The 23391-nt window shown below is 37.5% G+C and overlaps 2 protein-coding genes and 1 pseudogene across 7 annotated transcripts; 2 read left to right on the top strand and 1 right to left on the bottom strand.

The window, feature by feature from the left end:
• The first annotated feature begins 1885 nt into the window (after positions 1-1885).
• LOC143884496 (G-type lectin S-receptor-like serine/threonine-protein kinase At4g03230) lies at positions 1886-9476 on the top strand (annotated as a pseudogene). Its single transcript, XR_013252935.1, has 8 exons — positions 1886-3119; positions 6109-6870; positions 7475-7606; positions 7673-7845; positions 8166-8380; positions 8484-8711; positions 8862-9012; positions 9097-9476. The product of XR_013252935.1 is annotated as a G-type lectin S-receptor-like serine/threonine-protein kinase At4g03230 (transcript).
• Positions 9477-9668: 192 nt separating this feature from the next.
• LOC143884494 (uncharacterized) lies at positions 9669-21260 on the top strand. Of its 5 annotated transcripts, none has more exons than XR_013252933.1 (6): positions 9669-10009; positions 14240-14274; positions 14413-14465; positions 15411-15561; positions 20495-20578; positions 20660-21260. XR_013252933.1 is itself a non-coding variant. In XM_077388117.1 (4 exons), exons 1-4 carry the CDS (start codon positions 9793-9795, stop codon positions 15439-15441), a joined length of 336 nt encoding a protein of 111 aa, XP_077244232.1. In that variant the 5' UTR covers positions 9669-9792; the 3' UTR covers positions 15442-21260. The 5 variants fall into 5 exon arrangements, 1 of the variants encoding a protein (XP_077244232.1); XR_013252932.1 differs by having other exon boundaries at positions 20462-20578; XR_013252931.1 differs by having other exon boundaries at positions 15411-15728; positions 20462-20578.
• On the bottom strand, positions 17423-23391 carry LOC143884491 (G-type lectin S-receptor-like serine/threonine-protein kinase At4g03230). Its single transcript, XM_077388109.1, has 8 exons — positions 22146-23391; positions 20393-21094; positions 19847-19975; positions 19592-19764; positions 19047-19257; positions 18710-18947; positions 18225-18375; positions 17423-18136 (listed from the first exon to the last, which is right to left on the bottom strand). Exons 1-8 carry the CDS (start codon positions 23389-23391, stop codon positions 17834-17836), a joined length of 3153 nt encoding a protein of 1050 aa, XP_077244224.1. The 3' UTR covers positions 17423-17833.

The raw sequence follows: 23391 nt of genomic DNA, 5'->3' as shown, positions 1-23391 counted from the left end.
TTTCCGATTTTTTTGGAAAATATTGGAAGAGAAATCAAAATACACTAAAACAGATTAAAGGGTGGGCGTAAATCTGCCATTTTAAGATTTTAATGGAGGAAATTGACGTATGTTACTTTGAGAGACCTTTTGACAAATATTTTCTAAAAGTAGGACTGCTTGGATAATATGCTTTTCTTAGGGACTATTAAGCAATTATTTTGATATGCAGGGACTTATCACCAAAAATCCCTTCTCTTTAGTAACCTTCCAAATGCAGGCAACAGGAACACAGAGTCGATCATATTTTCATATTACAGGCAAATGGGAAAGTATGCGGTTAGTTTAGGTGTAGTGAAAAGTGAAAACTGATGAGTACAAATAAATGATGTCCCACTTCCTTGTGTTAATAATGAGAGAGGAGTTTTAGCCATGGCTCTAAAACAGGAGAATGACTCGTTCCTTTCATAGTTGACTGACTCCATAGAAAGTTGGCTCAACCCAAATCACACTTCCAAATGGACTACCTGTATTGACTCCAGGGAGCAAGAAGATTCAGTAATTCCTTCAAATATGTAGCCAAATAAATAAGGAAATGATATATTCTCCCTTTTTTCTTATTTGGGACAGGTAGTCATAAATCCACTAGAGAACACAACTTGGCTCTGCAACTCGTAGGACTTCCTCTGCAATGCACTAATAGGAAGGGGTGTGGCAATATCAATTCCATGGTATGTGCTTTCAATTGATATTTCCACACCCCTTGTTTCCCTCGATATTAGAGAGTTGCCCAGGAAGGTTCCACCTAAACGTTGTGGAGCCAAGTTTTGTCCTCCACTAGAGGGGGCTGTCCCAAGTAAGAAAGGGGGCGAATTTAAAATAACCAATTACTCCAAAAGCTTAAGCCATTCGAGAAGGCGTTATTTAATCTTTTATGCTGTAAGAAAGGGGGGCGAATGTGAAACAAACCCCTCAAGTATGCCCCTCTTATTAGGGTTTGCTACAAGTGGCACATGTGGCTCCTCTCTTTGGTTGGTTTCCATGTGGAATTTTAATATGAATATGATAAAAGATTATATTGGTTGAACTCAAAAGCTATGAATGCCGTATGTTGTATCTTAGTTTCTCATATGTTTGATAAAATAGCTAATTGTAAAAATGCCAAAGAAATATAGATCTCACTTGAAAATATTTTTAATGTAAAATATTTTATGGCCTTAGAAAACAACAATGAAGAAAATAATGATTTAGATAGGGATGAGCCTCTTACTATTGATGAACTTCTTGATGGATGTGAGAAACTAAATGATGCCTTAAATCTTGAAGTCTCTAAAAAAAAAAAACTTAAAAACTCTCTCAACTCAATTTCTAAGGAATCTGAAGCAATTGACAATTTGCTCTGATACCAATTACTCCAAAAGCTTAAGTTGTTGGAGAAGGCATTATTTAATATTTTATAATTTAACAGCGAGTATATAACTTCCCCAAATAAATAGGAAATTGTATCCCCACCTCCTTGTTATGATAACGGCACCTCAATTTTATTAACAACTCTTGTAATTGGAATAATAAGTTGCAAGGCCTTTAGAAGCTAAATTCGGAAGTCTAAAGCAGAGAGTGAAGTGGCATTATTAAAAAAGGGAGTGCAGGCATCAGTTCACTTAAATTATATGGGACGAAAATTAATTATGTGGTCACTAAAAGGGAGTGGGGATATCAAAATACTAGCATGTTTTGGCGTTCTGTTTTAAAATATTTCTGATAGGCTTATCAAGAGCGTTTTTGAGAAACATGGCAATTAGTGTCATTAACAAAACATGGTGGTGGGGATATCAGTCCTGGAAGGAAATTGCTTATAAATGCGCATGCTAGAGAAATAGACACAATAACCCCACATACATTCAGAGATGAAGCAATACTTTGTTGTTTTCTTCATATGCTGCTTTTCCATACTGCCTTTCAACAAGGCAGCAGACACCCTCACTCCAAATCAATCGATTAGAGATGGGAATACCTTGATCTCTGCACTCAAGGTCTTTGAGCTGGGATTCTTCTCTCCGGACCGGTACAATGAACGGTGGTATGTGGGAATATGGTATTACAACCAAACTACGTACTACAGCCCGGACTCAGTCTATTGGATTGCCAATAGAGAAAACCCAATTTTTTCTTTGATCGGAGCTTTCGCGCTCCAAAGTGATGGAAATCTTGTTGTTTTGGATGAAAACGATGTCACCGTGTGGTCAACAAATGTATCAGTTGTATCAAGTACTAGTTCCACCATTGCAGTGCTTATGGATTCAGGAAATCTCGTCATTAGAGAAGGAAACTCAAGTGTGTCTGGAAGAATTTTATGGGAAAGCTTTGATCACCCATCCCATGCGATGTTACGTGATATGAAGATAGGGAAGAATCTAGGAACAGGAGAAATAAAAAAGCTCACATCGTGGAAAAGTAATGACGATCCGGCTCCTGGAAGTTTTCAATTCGGCATCGATCCTCAAGAATTGAATCAGTTCTTCATTTGGCGAGAGTCAATTGCTTCCGGAGAGTCAAATTTTGGAACGGGACTGTTGTCGGGATTGGTGTCAGCAACAACGATGGGATTTATTACTCGTGGGACCACGGGCAAATGACACTTGTGATGGAAGCAAATGGCACACTCAATGAAGTCAATTCAGCCGCTGAGAATTCATGGGAAGACTATCAGATGTTTTTAGTAAATGAAGAATGCAGTCAATCCAATATCTGCGGTGCGTTTGGGAGTTGTAATGAAAATAAATCGCCTCTGTGCAAGTGCTTGCCAGGCTACGAGCCAAGGTTACCTGGGCTTTGGGATTCAGGGGATTGGAGTGGCGGTTGCACCATAAAGACGCCGTTCCTGTGCAACTACGAAGATGGCTTCCTGGCTTTGAAGAGGATGAACGTTCCCACTACCACTGGGGTTGATAATTCCTCATTGACAGAATACGCGTGCAGATTAAAGTGCCTCGGCAGTTGTGAGTGTACGGCATACGCTTTCAGAGCGAGTGACTATGTCTGTCTAGTTTTAGAGGCGGAATTGAGGGATGTTCGGGAGGAAGCTGAGGAATACGAGGCATGGGACCTCTACATTCGGGTTGCCAAATCCCAACTACCAGGTAAGACTCCTATTTCATGCTTGGGTTTTCCTCCTCTCATCTCTTTATTGCTTCTTTATTATTCTTGCACCGTGTTTATGTCCTAAAACTTTTCGAATTGAAAACTTTTGATTACAAGAACAAATAGAGAGCATGATAGAGAAATAGACAAAATTAATATATTAGAAAATAAACAAATTATTTTGATTACAAGAACAAATAGAGAGCAAAATATGAAAAATAAAAATAAAAAATGCTAATAAATTGATGAATGATAGAATGAAGGGCGCCCTTGCACTAATCAGCTTCAAGGGTGCCCCTATTGGTTGATTTCTGCAGAGTGCATTTATGGTGGTGCCGAAAAAAGTGGATTGCTCCTAAAAAAAGTTGAAATCATGTTGACTTTTCATATCTTAACCAACAGGGGCGCCCTTGAAACTGATTTTTTGCAAAGGCACCCTTCATTCTATCATTCCTCCAATAAATTATCTATATATTATTCTCCTATTGGTATTTTGCTCTTTTCTAACTAAACTACGCAATTAATCCAACCAAAACATCAAATTTTGTTTTGACTACAAATGAATGATATGTTACACATCAAGAGACCTATTTGGTTAGAATATGTGGGATCCAACGGTTGGATTGGGTTAAGATCTCACCGTTGGATTATCTTGGAGGTAGATTGGGTAAGTGGCTAAATGTAGCAACTAGATAAATTAGCCAAGTGTATTAGAAGAGGCAAGCAAGAGAGATTAGGAAAGTAGATTTGATTAGGTTAGATTAGAATATTCTACTGTTATCTCTTTCCATAGGTGTCTTGATTTATTTCTATGTTTATTATGTAAGTGCTCTATAAAGGCACCAATGGATTCTCTTTGAAAGTAACCAAGATTAATATAATTTTCTATTATTTTACATGGTATCAAAGCAATTTGGTCCTAAGGTGCCTTGACCGCGAAGTTTACTACACCGTTTTCCGGCGGACGGCCAATCTAGCCGTTCGCCGGGCCTCCTACAATCTCCCACACTGGACCTTCATCTCTCACCAAACGGTCATGTGCTCTCTGTGTTCTTTTCCTTGTTCCCCTTCATTCTAATCTTAGACATGGTGATTCTCTTGGTTCCGCATTGGAAATGGTCATGCTCTCTCTGTCATGGAGGATGAGAATAGTTTCTCTTGGGTTTCATAATCCCAACTCCCATCTTGGAAATCCCATCTTTTATAAACCTTCTTACTATTGCCCTATGTTTTAAAACTTATGTGTCGTCGCCTAATTTGTCATTAAAATCTTCCGTTGTTTGTTGCCGCGTGTCATTCATTGCCGCCCATCTCTTTGTTTTTTTTTTTTTTTATCTTTGTTGCCTATTCCGGCATTGGTCCATAGTGATCTTTTTCATGCCCATTCCGGCATTGGTCCATCTTGCCCATTCCGGCATTGGTCTATAGTGACTCATTCTTACTCACCCATTGAGGCTTGAGTATCATCTAGTCCTATTGAGGCTATGATTTATTGGCTTTTAAGCCCTCTTCGTGACTCATCAACAAGCGGCATCTTCTTCGGCAACCATCATCAATGATCATTGGCAGCAACATCACTCTTCATCAACGGATCTTCATCATAGACTTTTGGAAGTGTGCATCAAATCGGTTGATTTTGATTACATTTGTAATTTGGGGAATTATATTGTATTGGGAATTTTTTCATTATTGTCAAACGTATATCAATTTTCAATCCATATACGTTTGAGGGGGCATGTTAGAATATGTGGGATCCAACGGTTGGATTGGGTTAAGATCTCACCGTTGGATTATCTTGGAGGTAGATTGGGTAAGTGGCTAAATGTAGCAACTAGATAAATTAGCCAAGTGGATTAGAAGAGGCAAGCAAAGTAGATTTGATTAGGTTAGATTAGAATATTCTAGTGTTATCTCTTTCCATAGTTGTCTTGATTTATTTCTATGTTTATTATGTAAGTGCTCTATAAAGGCACCAATGGATTCTCTTTGAAAGTAACCAAGATTAATATAATTTCCTATTATTTTACAGGATGCCATCGAAATTGGCCCTATCTGCATATAAGATTATCTCAAGTTAAACTTGTTTGCAAATGGGACATTAAGACCTCTTTGGAAGGCATTGACTATATCCTTTCTATCAATATTATGAACATTATTTGCATACAATCATATTTGACTTCAAAACTACTTTCATAAAAGATAATATTCAGATCTTTTTATGGATGTATCCGAAGAGGCCCTAAAGGCATCAATTTCCTTTCAGCCTTGTTAGTGTTACTTATGAGTGGAAAGGTCACTCTATCTTCATTTTCATTAATTCATGCAATATTACCAGCCTACTGGAATCTTTATCTCCATTTACACCTAATCCAATCGCACTGGCAATGAGAATTCAGCTACACATTTTGTAACAGATATATAGGTAGTACCATGCATTCTCCTCTGTTACCAGTTTCCATATCCAATCATGATCAGTTTTACTAATATTGCATGAGGCGGTTTCATCTCCGTCGCGACTAACTGTGTAGCCCACAAATCAGCCTTTCACTCATTCCTGAAAGGGCTGAGATGAAAGCATATGTTTAAATCCCAGCCCATCACTAAACAATGAAGAGATGATTTGTGGGTGACAGACTTAGTTACGACGGAGGTGAAACAACCTCATATTACATTCCAGAATAGTTTGGGTGAAATTCGAGTGAAGTTTATGTTGACATGTCAAAATGCTCAGATGGTGAAAAGAATAAATTATATAAAAATAAATAAACAAAAGACATCAAATAGTTTCAAAACTCAAAAACTCGACTGATGCTAAAGTAATCCATCCTAGTCTAGTGGATTTCAATTCAAACTATTCTTGTTTGTGTAGAATTGTATTTTTCCAATAAATCAAAAGCATGATTTCCAATCACATAGAATGCCTTCTAGATTAATTCTGAAAATTTTACTTCTCTAATATTCTTAAAAATCTGCCCCTTAAAAATACAGAAAGGAGTTGCCAAAATTGTGGAATCAATATCGTCCCCTATCCTTTAAGCACCGGAGCTGATTGCGGGGATCCTGCCTACTGTAGCTTCCAGTGTGATATCAACACTGGCAAGCTTCGCTTCAATGCACTTGATAGCTCTTCTTATGTGGTTAGCAACATCAACCCAGAAACTCGGAGATTCGTTATACAACTGAATGACACAAGTATTTGCTGTAATGCTTTAACCCGTAATGCTTTAAGCATCCTTGCTTAAACCCTAATTGCTCTAACAAGTATTTGCTGGAAACTGGGTTTCCAAAGTAACAATTTCCATTTGAATGATAGCCTACCATTTTACCTGACCAATAGCAGCACTGTTTTATTGCTCAATTGTTCCAAACCACCAACCTCACCAACCTTCAATTGCTCTTCTAGTGTATGCCAGAAGTACATAGAGGAAGCAACTTGTTTTGATTTGAGGAAGTGTTGTAGTTATGTCATTGGTGGTTCATCGACAGCATCACATGTATTGGAAATTTCAAGCAATAACTGCATTACTTACACCAGCATCGTTGAAACGAATTTATCCCAACCTGCCCACGGTTGGAAGAAAGGGGTAGAGATCGAATGATCGCCTCCACAAGAGCCAATATGTAATACTGCAAGGGACTGCGAAGCTTGGCCAGATTCAAACTGTAAACTAGATAAGGCTGCAGGAAGGAGAATGTGCATTTGCAATCCAAACTTTCGGTTGGATTCATTTGCTATAAATTGCACATCAGGTAAGTACCAATAAATGAAAAAAATCATTCAATGATTAGCCAGTTTTACCCTTTCTTGTAAACCTATATGGATGATTCTGAGCCATTGATGAGCATATGGACTTTACCCAAAAAGGTTAAACAAGGACGTTCTTACTGGCTTGACATTAATATTAACATAGGGAGAATCATATTCTGTATTAATCTTGATTGCCTTGTCATAAACTAACCTTTTACATGAACAAAATGAATAAATAATCCCTAGTATACCCCAATAAGCCTCATCTGATCTCAGTTAGATGGTACAAATATAGGGCATATAATACATAATCGGCCATTTCTTTTTCTTTTTCTTTTTTGAAAAATGACTTTTATTGCCAAAAAGGATGTACAAGTTGTCCCCAAGGATATAATCATCCATTTCTGATAGCGATTATAATGTGATAACTAGCATTTAAAATTATCATCAGATCGATCTTCTTTTAAATGATGACTGGACAAGTTGTCCCCAAGGATATAATCATCCCTTTCTGATAGCGATTATAATGTGATAACTAGCATTTAAACTTATCATCAGATCGATCTTGTTTTAAATGATGACCTGATGATTTTTTTCACTATGCAGGAGGTGGCGACATCATCCTTGCAAAAACTAGTTATAGTAAGAGGAAACCATCAACAATGATAATCACAACAACCATTGTTACAGGGATTATTTTTATCATATTAGCATGTTGTTTCTGGAGGATGAGAAAAGGTATTTGATGATTTTGAGATAAACATCTTTATAACTCAAGACTTCTAACATCTTGTTCTTAAACAGGAAATGGGAATTTTTTTTTGGCAATGCCATTATTTCCACGTTCCGACGACAACTTACATCAGAAGAACGGTATAGAAATACCGTCTTTTGACTTTGAAAGCATAGCAGCTGCTACAGGGAACTTCTCAGATGCGAATAAGCTTGGACAAGGGGGGTTTGGTCCTGTGTACAAGGTATCCTTGCATTTCTTGAACTTTATCTCATTAAGGTACTGATCCAATCCTTGTTAACTAGCATACCGATATGGTTAGGGGTGAAAATTCAGTCACTCATTACGCTTATGACCATGCTTTTTCCTTGGACAACTTTGGTTTTTTCTGATTATTTTTTTTTTGGCCAAGGATTGGCCTGGAGCCACCCAAAAACTTCTTCCCCCATGTAATTTTTATTGGATTTGTGGAACCTGGTTTGCAACCGTTCCCAACATTATCAGATAACCCTAACCCCTTAATCTATTTTCCCACATTTGGTGAAAGGATATATATCTTTACAGGGTGTGTTGTCTGGAGGACAAGAAATAGCAGTCAAAAGACTTTTTAGGAGTTCTGGACAGGGCCTAGAGGAGTTCAAGAATGAGGTTACATTAATTGCCAAACTTCAGCACAAAAATCTCGTGAGGCTTATAGGCTATTGCATTGAGGGAGATGAAAAGATGCTACTGTATGAATACATGCCTAACAAAAGCTTGAATTACTTTCTCTTTGATGTGTTCCTTTACCTGGAAAAGTTTGCATTATTACTACATGTTCATATTTAGCAAGACCACTCTACGTTTTGAATTTCACTTAAAATACTCGACAGATAATAATAGACGTGGGTTGTTGGATTGGGACAAACGATTCAACATCATTATGGGAATTGCTCGTGGAGTTCTCTATCTTCATCAAGATTCTAGATTGAGAATTATTCATAGAGATCTGAAAACCAGCAACATTCTTCTAGATGAGGAGATGAACCCCAAAATTTCTGACTTTGGGATGGCGAGGATCTTTGGAAATAATCAAACTCAAGAAAATACCAATAGAGTGGTCGGAACATAGTAGCATTGCATACTTAATCTACCCATAGAAACATATAACTGTTTCAATCATATAAGATTTCTAGAATATATAAATTGTGTAACAGTTGCAACTAATCTAATATCGAAGGGCCTAACTTTTTTTTTTTTTTTTTAAATGTTGGAATGCAGTGGCTATATGTCTCCTGAATATGCCTCCCATGGGCTTTTCTCAGTGAAATCCGATGTCTTTAGCTTCGGGGTGATTTTACTTGAAATTATTAGCAGAATGAAGAACACAAGTTTTTATCATTCCGAGAACACTTTAACCCTTCTTGGACATGTAAGTATTTAACTATTGTATATACAAATCCTCTTGCGATTGTATGATCTTATCGTATATCAACAAAGTTGAAAGTGATTTCAGGCATGGAAAATCTGGAATGAAGACAAGGGGTTGGATTTGGTGGATCCATCATTAAGAGAGGCATGCAGTACAAATGAGGCGATGAAGTGTATTCACGTTGGACTTTTGTGTGCAAGAGGATCCAAGAGATAGACCAACCATGTCTTCGGTTGTTCTTATGCTGGCTAGTGAATATACAAATCTTCCCATACCTAAAAATCCTGCTTTCTTTATAAGAAACATCTCCGATCCAACTTCTTCTGAGAAGCTTGAAGCAAGTTCTCAAAATGTTGTAACAATGTCTACATTAGAAGCTCGATAGTGATTAGGGTTTTAATAGCATCATACTTCAAATGCTAATCATCCTCCTTCCCCTCAATATCAAGGAAAATGATACTAGAGATGGTTTCACTCGTTGTGAATTATATGACATAAAACACACCATTTCCCTCTAAGTTGTGTGAGGAAAAAGTTTTCCGAAGAAAATAATTTTCATGAGAATGCTTTTCTTGCAATCCAAACAGGAACTAAAATGAAATAATAATTAAAAAAAATCTGCAATAAACAACCTTCATATAGAGAAAGAGGAAGAAGCCTGTTCGCGGTAGAGGTTTCTATACCGGGCAATCAATTTTAAAGCTCCACAGATCGGAGGGCTGTGATCATCCCACAGAGAAGATTTTCTGGGCACAACCTATCTACGTGGGTGCGCAAGAAATGAATGGTTTAGATCACCCAAAAAATAAAGTGTGGGCCCCACTTTATTTTTGGGTTGCACTTGCATGCCCGACCGTCCTCTGTACAATTTCACGGAACAAAATCAGACGCATATTTTTCACTGTCGGGAGTCAAAACCTAATCTCTGTAACAAAATCAGAAGCTTCTCTAAAGGAAAAAGTGTCATCTCTTCTCCATTCCCTCGCTTGGAAACCAGGTACTCTAAACCCTAACCGTAGTACTTCAATTCCGTCAAAATGCGATTGACTATACTAAAAAAATTGCGTTCAATTGGTTTGCAATGAAATTCTGATGCGGTCGATTGTTTTAATTCAGATCGGAAACTTTTTCTTGTTAGGTTTTTACTCTTCTTTTGCATGATCAGAGCTGAGAAATTTGAGAAATTTTAGGGCGTCCCGTGGATTTTGGTCTGATGTTGGTGCTCTGTAGATGTTGAGGACTGGGTTTTGATCAATTTTTTTCTTCGGCATGGGAAGGAGTGCGGGATAGATGAAATGCCAACAGGCCAACGGATTGTCTAAACAACCGGAATTAAAGATAAAAGCTTACCTTGGAAGATGAATCCATTGCTCTTTGATCCAAACGGGCAATCTACAACTAGGAAAAGAAAATGACAGCACGGAAAAGTAAATTTAAGAAGATAAATGCTTAGACGTGTTTTGATTTGGTTCTAGGATCACTTCTTTGGAGACAGACGTCTCTTTTTATAACTTTCTTTAGGTAGCCGCCCCCCATTACCCCATGTTCTCAAGGAGGGAATTTCCAAATAACCACCCATTTTCGAATCCAAAAATGGGTGTAAACAATCGTTTTTTTTTATGGTTCCGGTTTCTTAGAAGTGAAACTCACCTTTCGTGCTTCATTCTCTTGAAGGTGTGGATCTTTCAGACCTGAATTTTCTATTTTCCTTTTACTTTTTAAATTTCATCTTATGAATCTTTTAATCTGTTTTGGTAACTCGCGAGTGATTTTATACATTCCAAATGTTTTTAAGGTTGTTATTTTCCTTTTTTTTTTATTAATGAAGTTCTCAGCAGAACTTTCTTGAATAGTTCTTTTCTTTGAAAAGCTTCCGATCGATTCTCTCACAAAAAGGGTATCTAATTTCAGTACTCAGTACCAGTTTCCTTTGTACTTTGTTTCCCTCTTGAGAAAGGGTTTGCAATTTCAAATAATCAGTACCAGTTTCCTTATTTGCTTACAAAAGTTCCATCTGTTCATAAAGTGAGATTGCTCTCTTCACACAGGGAATTCACTTCTACGGGTAATTGCCGATGACCCTTTCCACCCTTTCAAGGACCAATCATGATCAATTCAGAGGAGATCTTATTGCTGGACTAATTGCTAGACTAATCATTGCCAGTCTCTATATTCCGTAGGTAGATAATTAAAGAACCAAATTATCTCTATTTCTTAACAAGCTTAATAAATTCTCTAATGTGAGATTTGGTGTGTGAAATAGGACATTTGATCTGCAAACCTTGCAGATTTGAATCCCTAATATGGTCTATGTAAGTCCCATATTCAAGGCACTAGGAAACATATTCTACATTTAAATCTGTGTCTCTTGGAATTGTGTCACTAATGGAAATTATTTTACAGAAGAAACAACCTTCGGAACACTAATAATTTACGAGAACAAATTTGTAAAATATGAGTTTCTTGGAAATGGCATCTAAAATTAAATTTTTAGTATAATTTGTTACCCTCTGTGAAATTTAATATCATTATGGTTAAGTACTTAATTGCAAGTTGAAAGACTTAGTACTTAATATGATTTCCTTTTACCTTGTTATTTTGGGGCTAATGTAATACGGGTGTTCGATAACATCGATGGTTTTTGGGATGCCTCTTCCCTCTTTATGTAACTACTTTGGGTTTAATAAATGTTAATTGAAAGACTTCGTTAATTGTACTCTATGTAAATGTTAATTGAAAGACTTTGTTTTAAATTTTTTATAAGCAGTAATATTACTTGTTCTCGTTCAATATCTTTGCTCTGTATATGATGGTAGTTTTCTTTCCCTTTAGTTAATTTATTTTGAATTCTTTATAAGCAGAAAGATTACTTGATATCATTCAATATCTTCTTGCATTCTTTAGGTGCAGTATTTACAATGTTCATTGCTATAACCTTCCATTTATTTTTGGGGCTACTTGGATTCTTTGGAGGATTTTCATTTGCCCCAGCAACATACATTGTCAGCCACAGTGCCTTATCTTCTTAGTTAGAAGAACCCAAGTCGTCTTCTCCATGTTAATAACAATATTAAAAAAAATAGAATGTTGCTATAGTTATTACTAGTCCCAGTCGAGTAGTTATGGAATGTCAAGGATGAAAGACACCCCGTCACACATAATACGGTTAGCCTTTCCAGTACACACTGCACTAATATCGGACTGTTAAATTTTTCTCCTCACAGCTCCCTTGCATTATGTGGCTTGCTCTCAAAATTGTGTTGAAATATGTTTTTTTTTCCTTTTGGACACACTCTTGGTGGCCATCAGATCTGCATGTGGTACGCTATAAATCAAGGTGATTGGTATGTTTTTCTATAATCCAAATACCATCCACAATGATAGACTGTCTTCTAGCCCAGATTGTCAACATACACGACATTCTTGCCACCATCAGCTAGCCCTGACACTTTCAACTCTCTCTCTCTCTCTCTCTCTCTGAATGGTGGTGGCTATTACGAAAAAGGAGAAATAACCCTGCGACCAAGATGGTCAAGACAAATGAGAAGAGCGAAAGTTAAGAGACTTTAAATCTCTTTTTGCAATAGGTTTTTTATAAATCACACAAAGCAGTTCAGATCATAGATTCCCTAGCCCCCCTTTTTAAGTAAAAGGGAGTTGTCCTACTCCGAGCATTTAAATTGAAAATTTGGCTTCACATTTCACGTTTTCTCATTCTTAGGTTGCCAAACACCTCCTTGCTCCATTTATGAAGTTCCTCCAGTAGAACATTTAGTTTTCTAAATAATCTTACTCCTAGGAGCCCTCAAAATAAGTTGTTAAAGGGCCATTGCTTTATAATAAATCCATCAAAAGTATGGATAGTATGCTTGCCATATTAAAATGTTGCATATACATGGAATGGAGCCATGAGAAGTTGTCAGCTGTTTTTGGATACTAATTTGGAACTCAGTCTCTACCATACTTTTGGAACTCCTTAGGCTCTACCACCATATCACATTTCGAACTTTCTCATTTGAAACAAGTTCAACATGGTTTAGGCCTTTCAGCTGTTTTTCAGACAGGTTTTCATAATTATGTTTCAAAAAAACATAGTTTTGGAACTCCTTAGGCTCTACCATATCACATTTCAGACTTTCTCATTTGAAACAAGTTCGACATGGTTTAGGCCTTTCGGCTGTTTTTCAGACAGGTTTTCATAATTATGTTTCATAAAAATATAGTGAGCATTTTCACATATGTTGGTGTAAATTTTTAGAGACCAGCTTTTATCACTGTTTTAGTGCTGTCTGTTTCTTTTTTAATATTTATTTCCTCTGTTTTAGTCCAGGGAGACTCCAGATTTCATAAATTTGAAGTGTAAATGGGTTAAACTCCCTTAAATAAAAATTTAAAAGGACATTTTGATATGAGGAATGCTAAACTCACAGGAGCCCTTGCAAAAAAAGGGTAGAAGGGCTCTCCCATTGGTCAATTTCCATTTATGATGGCACATAAAATTACAATCATAACTGTCATAAATGGAAATTGAGGGAGAGCCCTTCTACCATATTTTTGCAAGGGCTCCTGTGAGTCTAGCATTCCTCTTTTGATATATTTTTCATTTCTTTGACAATTTTAATGAGTGAGACCTTAGTCAATAAGATCCAACGTATTTATATATTAATTGCTATAAATTTTTATCATTTAGTAGAAGATTCTATGAGATATCTAGGTATGAAGAAATGAGAATTGCAGGGCAAAAGTATTATTGACCATTATAGTTCTCAATTGATAATAAATTTGATGAATTGGTACGTGGTACTTTGGATATTATACTTAAGCAGGCTAAATGATTTGTTGTGCATAATGATTTTAGTAATTTCTGGATTAGATCATTTCATTTAATTCAATCATAAATTGATGTCAGTATTTTATGAGTCTTTGTATTCTGTATGGACGTGAAGTCCTGTCTTTTCAAAACGTATTCTTTGATTGTATGGAGAGAGAGAGAGAGAGAGAGAGAGAGAGAGAGAGAGAGAGAGAGAGAGAGAGGATTTGTTTCTGATGTTCTCTGTCATGAGTATGTTGTTTATCTCTATTTGGGCATATTCTTTATGCTATTTTCATTTCCTGCTTTTCTTGTTTTGTAGAAAGCTTCGTCTTTGTGGTTCTTGTTCTGCTCCTGTACTTTTTTTTGCTCAGTGGAGTTTTTTACTTGTTTTATGTTTGTTTTTGGATTTGATAGATGGATATGGTATGGACCTTGGGAGCAAAGCAAGGGTAACATTCTTTTTCTTTCTTATCTCTTTCTTGGAGTTTCTTTTCTCTTCACCCCCTCCCTCTCTGATTGATGATCTATATTTTCGATGGATTCAGTTTATGGTTATCTGTATCTTTTCTTTACTTTTATCTGAACAGACACTTCCATGGCCTGTTAGGGATCTCCACAAGCTTCCGAAGTTCAACCATGGGTCAGTTCATGAAGTGATTTTGTATTAAGTTCTCTTCTCCCTTTTTTCTAAGGACTTGCAACCCACAAAGACCTCCAGTCACAAGTCCTCTTCGCCTCTGTTTTTAGTATCCAGTGAAAGGGGTATTCAGTTGATAAAAGCTCATTCTTCTACAATAAAGTTTCGGTCAAAATGGAAGGTCAAAATGGAAAGTCCGGAATGACAAGATTCTGAGAATTCGGAGTGCAATTCTCTAAGGACATGATTGCTGGTCCCAGACCATGCTGGGTTTGTGACTAAAAAGTCGCACCTCTGAGAATAGTAGTCACAACACCCAGAGTGATTACACTAACTTATCCCTTCTCACTCATGATTACCTATCTTGATTGCCAAAACAATGGTGTTGAGACTGGATTTTCCAGGAAGGGGACGGTGCCTAACACCTTCCCTCACTGTAATCAGGAGACGAGCCCAACTAATGGGAACGTGGGCCATGCCATAGTCATCCATGGGTCCTAGGCCCTAACCTAGGTGCCAATTCTTGTCGATCCCCATCGGATGTCAATTCGTGTGGAAAAGAAGTGCAAGTCATTTTCCGATCCTCGGATTTGTAGGTGGATTACACCAGAATAATATGCAATGAAAGAAATTCGCCAAATAATGAAGTTAGAAGCACGCCCAAGCAGTAAGGCCGGTCCCACAAATATTGCAGTTACATATATAACCTATATATTATTAAAAAATGAACGAAGGATTTCATGAATGCAAAAATTAGGGCATGCAAATCTGATTTGCCAGAATAATACCTATATATTCTGATTCTTTTATTTTGGTTCTCAACTTTGTAACTAATTAGGAATAATATCAGTCTCTGTTTTTCACTTGCCTGCTTTAATGAACTTTCGATGCTCATTTAGTTTGTTAATCTGAGGGTCATTTTTGTGACTAATTTTTCAAATCTTTTAGGCTCAGAAGATCGTTTCTCTCAGCAAGCTGAGGTGGTCAAGGACAAACTGCTAGATGGCCTACTAGAAATAGTATTGGCGCCGTTGTTTGATCGATCACGGCCATAGTTGAATAACGGCTACATTTGATGAACGATCCTGTCTGCCATCAGGTATCAATCAATCTTATATCACAAAGCACCTCCTAACAGACCTTCTTCCCTCATAGACCTTCTTCCGATCTCTTGGAGAGGCTGCAAAGGCATGGATGTATTCCCAAACAATGTGGTCCAAACACTGTTGTTATGCAGATTGTGCTGCTGTTAGAAGATTCTCAGAGGTGCTATGCTTTGGGAAATATAAGAAACTTTCTTCCTAAACTTGTATTTTTACATTAACTTTAAATTAGTTACAATTTAGATGTAATAGATAACATTTTAAAGAAATGATTTTTGATGATTATTTTAAATTCATATCTGTTCTTTTTATCTCTTATGATGATATTATGATATTCCCATGTAGTGAAGATTCTCTTATATTGAATGAAGTAGATGTAACAGGATATCTAGACTTTGATAACGCAAAGGTTAGTATTTTCCCCTTTCTTCATTACCCTCCGGGTATTCATTTAGTAAAATATAATCCACGGCTAAATAGCTACTCTTAAAATTATTCAAATTTAGCTCAACTCAACTCAACTAAGCCTTTGTCCCAAACTAGTTGGGGTCGGTTAATGAATCCTTTAGAAAATTTGCTAAATAGCTACTCTTAAAATTATTCAAATTTAGCTATACTCAACTCAACTCAACTGAGCCTTTGTCCCAAACTAGTTGGGGTCGGCTAATGAATCCTTTAGAAAATTTTCATGAAGAAGGTGAAAGAATCTAACTCGGCTCAATGTGACTAAGTCTAAAACCTGACACTAGTTGGGTTTGTCTACATGGATCAGTTTCTTCCATTCTCTCCTATCCAAGGTCATGTTCTCTATTATGTTCCTACCCATCAAGTCTTTCCCCACTGTTTCTACCCAAGTTGTTTTCGGTCTGCCCCTACCTCTTTTTACTCCATGAACTCGGCACGAGTCATTTCTTCTTACCGGAGCATCCAAAGGCCTACGTTGGATATGCCCAAAGCATCTTAAGCAGTGCTCTCTCATCTTCTCCTCAATTGGTGCCACCCCCACCTTTTTACGGCTGTCTTCATTTCTAATTCTATCTAATCTTGTGTGGCCGCACATCCCATCTAAGCATCTGCATCTCTGCCACACTCATCTTATGCACATGCTGCTTCTTGGTGGCCCAACATTCTGAGCCATACAGCATGGCTGACCTCACAGTTGTCTTATAAAATTTTTCCTTCAACTTGGTAGGTATTTTACGATCAAACAGATCTCCTGAAGCATGCTTCCACTTCAACAAACCTGCTCTTATTCTGTGGTTAACATCCTCTTCAATCTCTCCATCCTTAGGTAGGATTGAACCAAGATAGCGAAAGATATCCCTCTTAGGTACCTCCTGCCCAGTCATATTTACTACATCCTCGCCTTGCTTCCTTACATTACTAAAGTTGCACTCCATATACTCTATCTTAGTCCTACTCAGTCTAAAACCTTTGGATTCCAAAGTAGTTCTCCATAACTCTAACTTAACATCAACTCCTGCTTTGGTTTCGTCAATTAATACTATGTCATCTGCAAATAACATAAACCACGACACCTCATCCTGGATACGCTCCGTAAGTTCATCCATAACTAGCATAAAATGATAAGGGCTTTGAGCTGATCCTTGGTGCAGTCCTATTGTAATTGGAAACTCACTAGACATGCCATCCGTAGTTCCTAGTTACTTCTCCATCATACATATCCATAAAAATTAGAATATAGTAGTTGATATCATGAAATTTTTTGTAAAAATTAGTTTTGTAGTGCTATGTAGATATAAAAATTAGAATATAGCAGTTGTCATTTAATTCATCGATATCATGATAATTTTTGTAAAACAAGTTTTTGGCAGTGATATTAAACCATGTTGTAAAATCTCTTAGTTGCAAATGCATTTTTCAACTGGTTTTATTAATATGTAAAAGGAATTACAAGAAGGGCATATCACCTTACCTCCAAACCGAAGAGGAAACTGGACTTACAATGAAAGCTAGGAGTTCCCAAAGCATCACATTAAATATTACCCTTAGATCAAGTCTATGGATCCTTGCAACATCTAAAAATATTACTTCTACTTCCACAAGCATAATTGGCTTCTCTGTAAGCATATAATAAATCCGCAGTTTCAGCTCCTAGATAAGTGAATAAGCTCCAGCCAATAAAATTTAATGGACCAAGGTGCGTCTTTCTTATCATTGATAAGGTCGATTAACACTTTACTGTCAGATTCCATCCGAAGGAGGATGATTAGCATTCGAGGTATGATGCTGTTAAAACCCTAATCACTACCGAGCTTCCAATGTAGACATTGTTACAACATTTTGAGAACTTGCTCCAGGCTTCTCAGAAGTAGTTGGATCAGAGATGTTTCTTACAATGAAAGCAGGATTTTTAGGTATGGGAAGATTTGTATATTCACTAGCCAGCGTAAGAACAACCGAAGACATGGTTGGTCGATCTCTTGGATCATCCTGCACACACAAAAGTCCAACATGAATGCACTTCATCACCTCACTTGTATTGCATGCCTCTCTTAATGATGGATCCACCAAATCCAACCCCTTGCCTTCCTTCCAGATTTGCCATGCCTGAAATCATCTTCAACTTTGTTGATATACAATAAGAGAGATCATAAAATCACAAGAAGATTTGTATGTACAATAGTTTAATACTTACATGTCCAAGAAGGGTCAAAGTGTTCTCGGAATGAGAAAAACTTGTGTTCTTCATTCCGCTGATAATTTCAAGTAAGATCACCCCGAAGCTAAATACATCAGATTTCAATGAGAAAAGCCCATGGGAGGCATATTCAGGAGACATATAACCACTGCATTCAAACATGTGAAAAAATTAGGCCCTTTGATATTATATTAGTTGCAAGTGCTGCACAATCTATATATTCTAGAAATCGTATATGATTAAAACAATTGGGAAATGATTTCAGCGCCCAAGTGTTTTGATAAACATGCGCTCCACTTGTTTGTCGTGCAGTATTTAAAGGGCTTTAAGAGCTTTTTGAGAACCGTAATATCCTCTGAAATCCCTTTAAAACTACACGACAGACAAGTGGAGCGCATGTTTATCAAAACACTTTGGCGCAGATATCATTTCCCTAAAACAATTATATGTTTTTATGACTAGATTGAGTATGCAATACTTACTATGTTCCGACCACTCTATTAGTATTTTCTTGAGTTTGATTTCTTCCAAAGATCCTTGCCATCCCGAAGTCGGAAATTTTGGGGTTCATCTCCTCATCTAGAAGAATGTTGCTGGTTTTCAGATCTCTATGAATAATTCTCAATCTAGAATCTTGATGAAGATAGAGAACTCCACGAGCAATTCCCATAATGATGGTAAATCGTTGGTCCCAACCCAGCAACCCACGTCTATTTGCATCTGGCGAGTATTCCCATTGAAATTCAAAAGGTCAAGAGTAGTCTTGATAAATATAAACATCTAGTAATAATGCAAACTTTTCCAGGTAAAGGAACACACCAAAGAGAAAGTAATTCAAGCTTTTGTTAGGCATGTATTCATACAATAGAATCTTTTCATCTCCCGCAATGCAATAGCCTATAAGCCTAACGAGATTTTTGTGCTGAAGTTTGGCAATTAATGTAACCTCATTCTTGAACTCCTCTAGGCCTTGTCCAGAACTCCTAGAAAGTCTTTTGACAGCTATTTCTTGCCCTCCGGACAACTTACCCTGTAAAGATATATATCCTTCCATCAAGTCCAGGAAATAGATTAAGGGGTTAGGATTATCTAATCATATGGGGAGTGGTTGCAAACCAGACTCCACAAATACAATAAAAAATACATGGGGACAGAATTTTTAGGTTGGTCCAGACCAACCCTTGGATAAAAAAAAGAATCAGAAAAGCCCCAAAGTTGTCCAAGGAAAAAGCATGGTCGTAAGCCTAATAACCGGCTGAATTTTCACCCCTAACCATATGGGAATGCTAATTAACAAGGATTGGATCAGTCTCTAAAGGAGAGGGGTTTATAGAAATAATAAGGTTCAAGAAACAAAATGTTACCTTGTATACAGGACCAAACCCCCCTTGTCCAAGCTTATTTTCATCCGAGAAGTTCTCAGTAGCAGCTGCTATGCTTTCAAATTCAAAAGAGGGTATTTCTATACCGTTCTTCTGGTGTAAGTTGTCTTCGGAACGTAGAAATAATGGTGTTTCTGAACAAATTTCCCTGTTTCCTGTGTAAAAATTAAGATCAAGATGTTAGTAGTCTTAAGTTATAAATGTCTGAGATGGTTAACTCACAATTTTGTCATGTACCTTTTCTCATCCTCCAGAAACAACAGGCTAGTATCATCAAAAGAATCCCTATAGCGGCTGTTGTTGTGATTATCGTTGTTGATGGCTTCTTCTTACTATTACTACCTTTTGCATGGATAATATCATTACCTTATGCGTAGTGAAAAAAATATTTCATCAAGTCATCATTTAAAATAAGATTGATCTGATGATAAGTCTGAATGCTAGTTATCACATTCTAATCACTATAAAAAATGGTTGATTCTGAATTATGCCCTATATTTGTGCCATCTAATTGAGATCAAATGGGGCTTATTGGGGTATACACAGACTATTTATTCGTTTTGTTTGTGTAAAAGGTTTGTTTATGACAAGGCAATCAAGATTAATACAGGATATGATTCTCCCTACATTAATAATAAAGTCATGCTAGGAAGAACATCCTGGTCTAACCTTTATGGGTAAACTCTATATGTTCACTAATGTCTTAGAATCACCCCTATAGGTTTACCAGAAAGCGTAAAAATGGCTAATCATTGAATGATTCTTTTTCATATTGGTACTTACCTGATGTGCAATTTATAGCTAATGGATCCCACCGAAAGTTCTGATTGCATATGCACATTTTCCTTCCAGTCTTATCTAACGAACAGTTTGAATGTGGCCAAGCTTCACAATCCTCTGAGGTATTACATATCGGCTCTTGTGGAGGCGACCATTCGATCTCGACCGCTTCCTGCCAACTGCTTGCAGGTTGGGATAAATTCACTTTAACGATGCTGGTGTAAGCAATGCAGTTATAGGCTGAAATTCCCAATACATGTGTTGTTGTAGATGAACCTCCAACGGCATAACTGCAACACCTCCTCTGATCAAAACAAGTTGCTTCCTCTGTGTACTTCCGGCACACACTAGAAGAAGAACAATTGAAGGTCGGTGAGGGTGGTGGTGTGGAGCAATTGAGCAACAAAACAGTGTTACTATTGGTAAGGTGAAATGGTAGGCTGTCGTTCAAATGCAAATCATTACGTTGGAAACCCGGTTTCCAGCAAATACTTGTGTCATTCAGTTGTATAACGAATCTCCGAGTTTCTGGGTTGATGTTGTTAACTGCATACGAATAGCCATCGGGCGCATTGAAGTGAAGCTTGCTAGTGTTGATATCACATTGGAAACTTCGGTAGGTAGGATCCCCACAATCAGGTCCTGTGCTTAAAGGATAGGGGATGATATTGGTTCCACAATTTTGGCAACTCCTTCCTGTATTATCTGCAAGAGGGGCGAATTTTTAAGAATTGATCTAGAAGGCATTCTGTGTGATTGGAAATTATGCTTTTGCATTCTCGAACTAATCATTTTAGCTTGAGTTGAGTTTTCAAGTTTTGAGACTACTGATGTCTTTATTTATTGATTTATTTATAATTTATTCTTTTCATGATATGAGCATTTTGACTTCTCGATCATCATACATCACTCAAATTTCTAAAAATTTGCATACCCAAACAATTATGGAATGCAATATGAGGTTCTTTCACCTCCGTTGAGCTTAAATGTGTCTCCCACAAGTTGAAATATATGTAAACCGGCACCCGTAAATCTTTCTAAGGGTAGTGACTATCGCAGAAGAGTGTAATCATTGCTGCGCTCCATTAATAAATAATTTGTTCAGTCCATCATTTTTTAGCGATGGGCTGAGATTAAACACATGTTTTTTAATGAGATTAATCTCAGCCCTTCACCCTTCAGGAAAGAGAGAGAGGGAGGCTGATCCGATGGAGGTGAAAACTGCCTCGTGCAATACTGGTAAAAATGATTGGACATGAAAACTGGAAACAGAGGAGAATGCATGATAGTACCTATATAACTGTTATGAAATGTGTGTACCTGAATTCTCATTGAGTGCGCGATTGGATTCGCTGTGAATGGGGATGAAGATCCCAACAGACTTGTACTGTTGACTGAATTAATGAAACTGAAGATAGAGTGACCTTAATTTCCACCCTTAAGTAACACTAACAAGGCTCAAGGGAAATTATTCTGCCTCTTCGGATCTGTATATTATCTTACATGAAAGTGGTTTTGAAGTTAAATATTATTGTATTCGAACAATGTTCATAATAGTGATAGAAAGGATATATATTAATTTGTTTATGTTCTTATATATATTAATTTTGTTACTTTTCCATTCATATTTTGCTCTCGATGTGCCCTGTTTTCCGTTAAAGTTTTCAATTCGAAAAGTTTCAGTGCATAAACATGTTGCAAGAATGAAGAAGGAATAAAGAGATGAGAGGAGGAAAGCATGAAATAGAAGTGTTACCTAGTAGTTGGGAATTGGGAACCCGTACGTAGAGGTCCCACGCCTCGTATTGCTCAGCTTCGTCCTGAACATCCTTCAATTCCCCATCTAAAACTCCACACTTAATAAAAGTGTTACCACTCGCATGCGTAGCATATGCAGTAGCATATGCAGTAGCATATGCAGTACAAGCGCAGCTTGAGAGGCAACTCGTTCTGCAGTCATAACTACTACTGAAATCTGCAAATCCAGTAGGGATCTTAACCCTCCTCAAAGCCAAGAAGCCATCTGTGCTGTTGCACTGGAACTGCGTCTTTAGGGTGCAACCGCGGCTCCAGTCCCCTGAATCCCAAAGCCTAGGTGACACCGGCTCGTAGCCCGGCAAGCACTTGCACACAGGGGAGTTATTTTCATTACAGCTCCCATAAGCACCGCAAATATTGGATCCACTGCATTCTTGCTTTTCTACAAACATCGGACCATCTTCGAAGTCATTCCAAGTGAGAGTGCCATTTGCTTCCATCACAAGTACTGTACAAGAGTACCACGCCTGGTAGTTTAAATAAATCCCATCCTTGTTGCTGACAACATTCCATTTGCCATTATAGGGGTCAAGATTAAGAACAAACGAAGTTCCGTTCCAGAATGCCACTCTCTGGAATGCAACTGACCCTCGCCAGATGAAGAACTGGTTCAAATCTTGAGGATCGATGCCGAATTCAAAAATTCCAGCAGCCGGATCACTATTATCTGTCCACGATGTGAGCTTCTTAATTTCTCCAGTTCGTAGATTCTTCCCGATCTTCATACCAGGGAACATCGCATGAGATGGATGATCGAAGCTTTCCCATAAAATTCTCTTTCCTTGTCTTATGACCAGATTTCCAGAATCCATAAGCACTGCCATCGGGGAAATAGTACTTGATACAGCTGATACATTTGTTGACCAAATGGTGACTTTGTTTTCATCCAAGACCACAAGATTTCCGTCACTTTGGAGGGCGAAAGCTCCATTCCTGGTAGGAATTGGCTTTTCTCTATTGGCAATCCAATAGGGATTAATCGAGTTTCGGTCGAAAAACCAAATTCCGACATAACACACATCAGTGTACCCCTTGTCAAAGAATCCCAGCTCAAAGATCTTGCCTTGAGAGATAAGGGTATGCCCATCTGTAATCGATTGATTTGGAGTGAGGGTGTCTGCTGCCTGGTTGCAAGGCAGTATGGAGAAGCAGCATATGAAGAAAACAAGAAAGTATTTGTTCAT

The sequence above is a fragment of the Tasmannia lanceolata genome, unplaced genomic scaffold (genome assembly GCF_043159265.1).
Source record: "Tasmannia lanceolata isolate RefF3 unplaced genomic scaffold, GAP_Taslan_0.1 ptg000008l, whole genome shotgun sequence".
Taxonomy (NCBI): Eukaryota; Viridiplantae; Streptophyta; class Magnoliopsida; order Canellales; family Winteraceae; genus Tasmannia; species Tasmannia lanceolata.
Note: the sequence above shows the minus strand (reverse complement) of the source record. Positions and strands in the feature narration are given on the sequence as shown.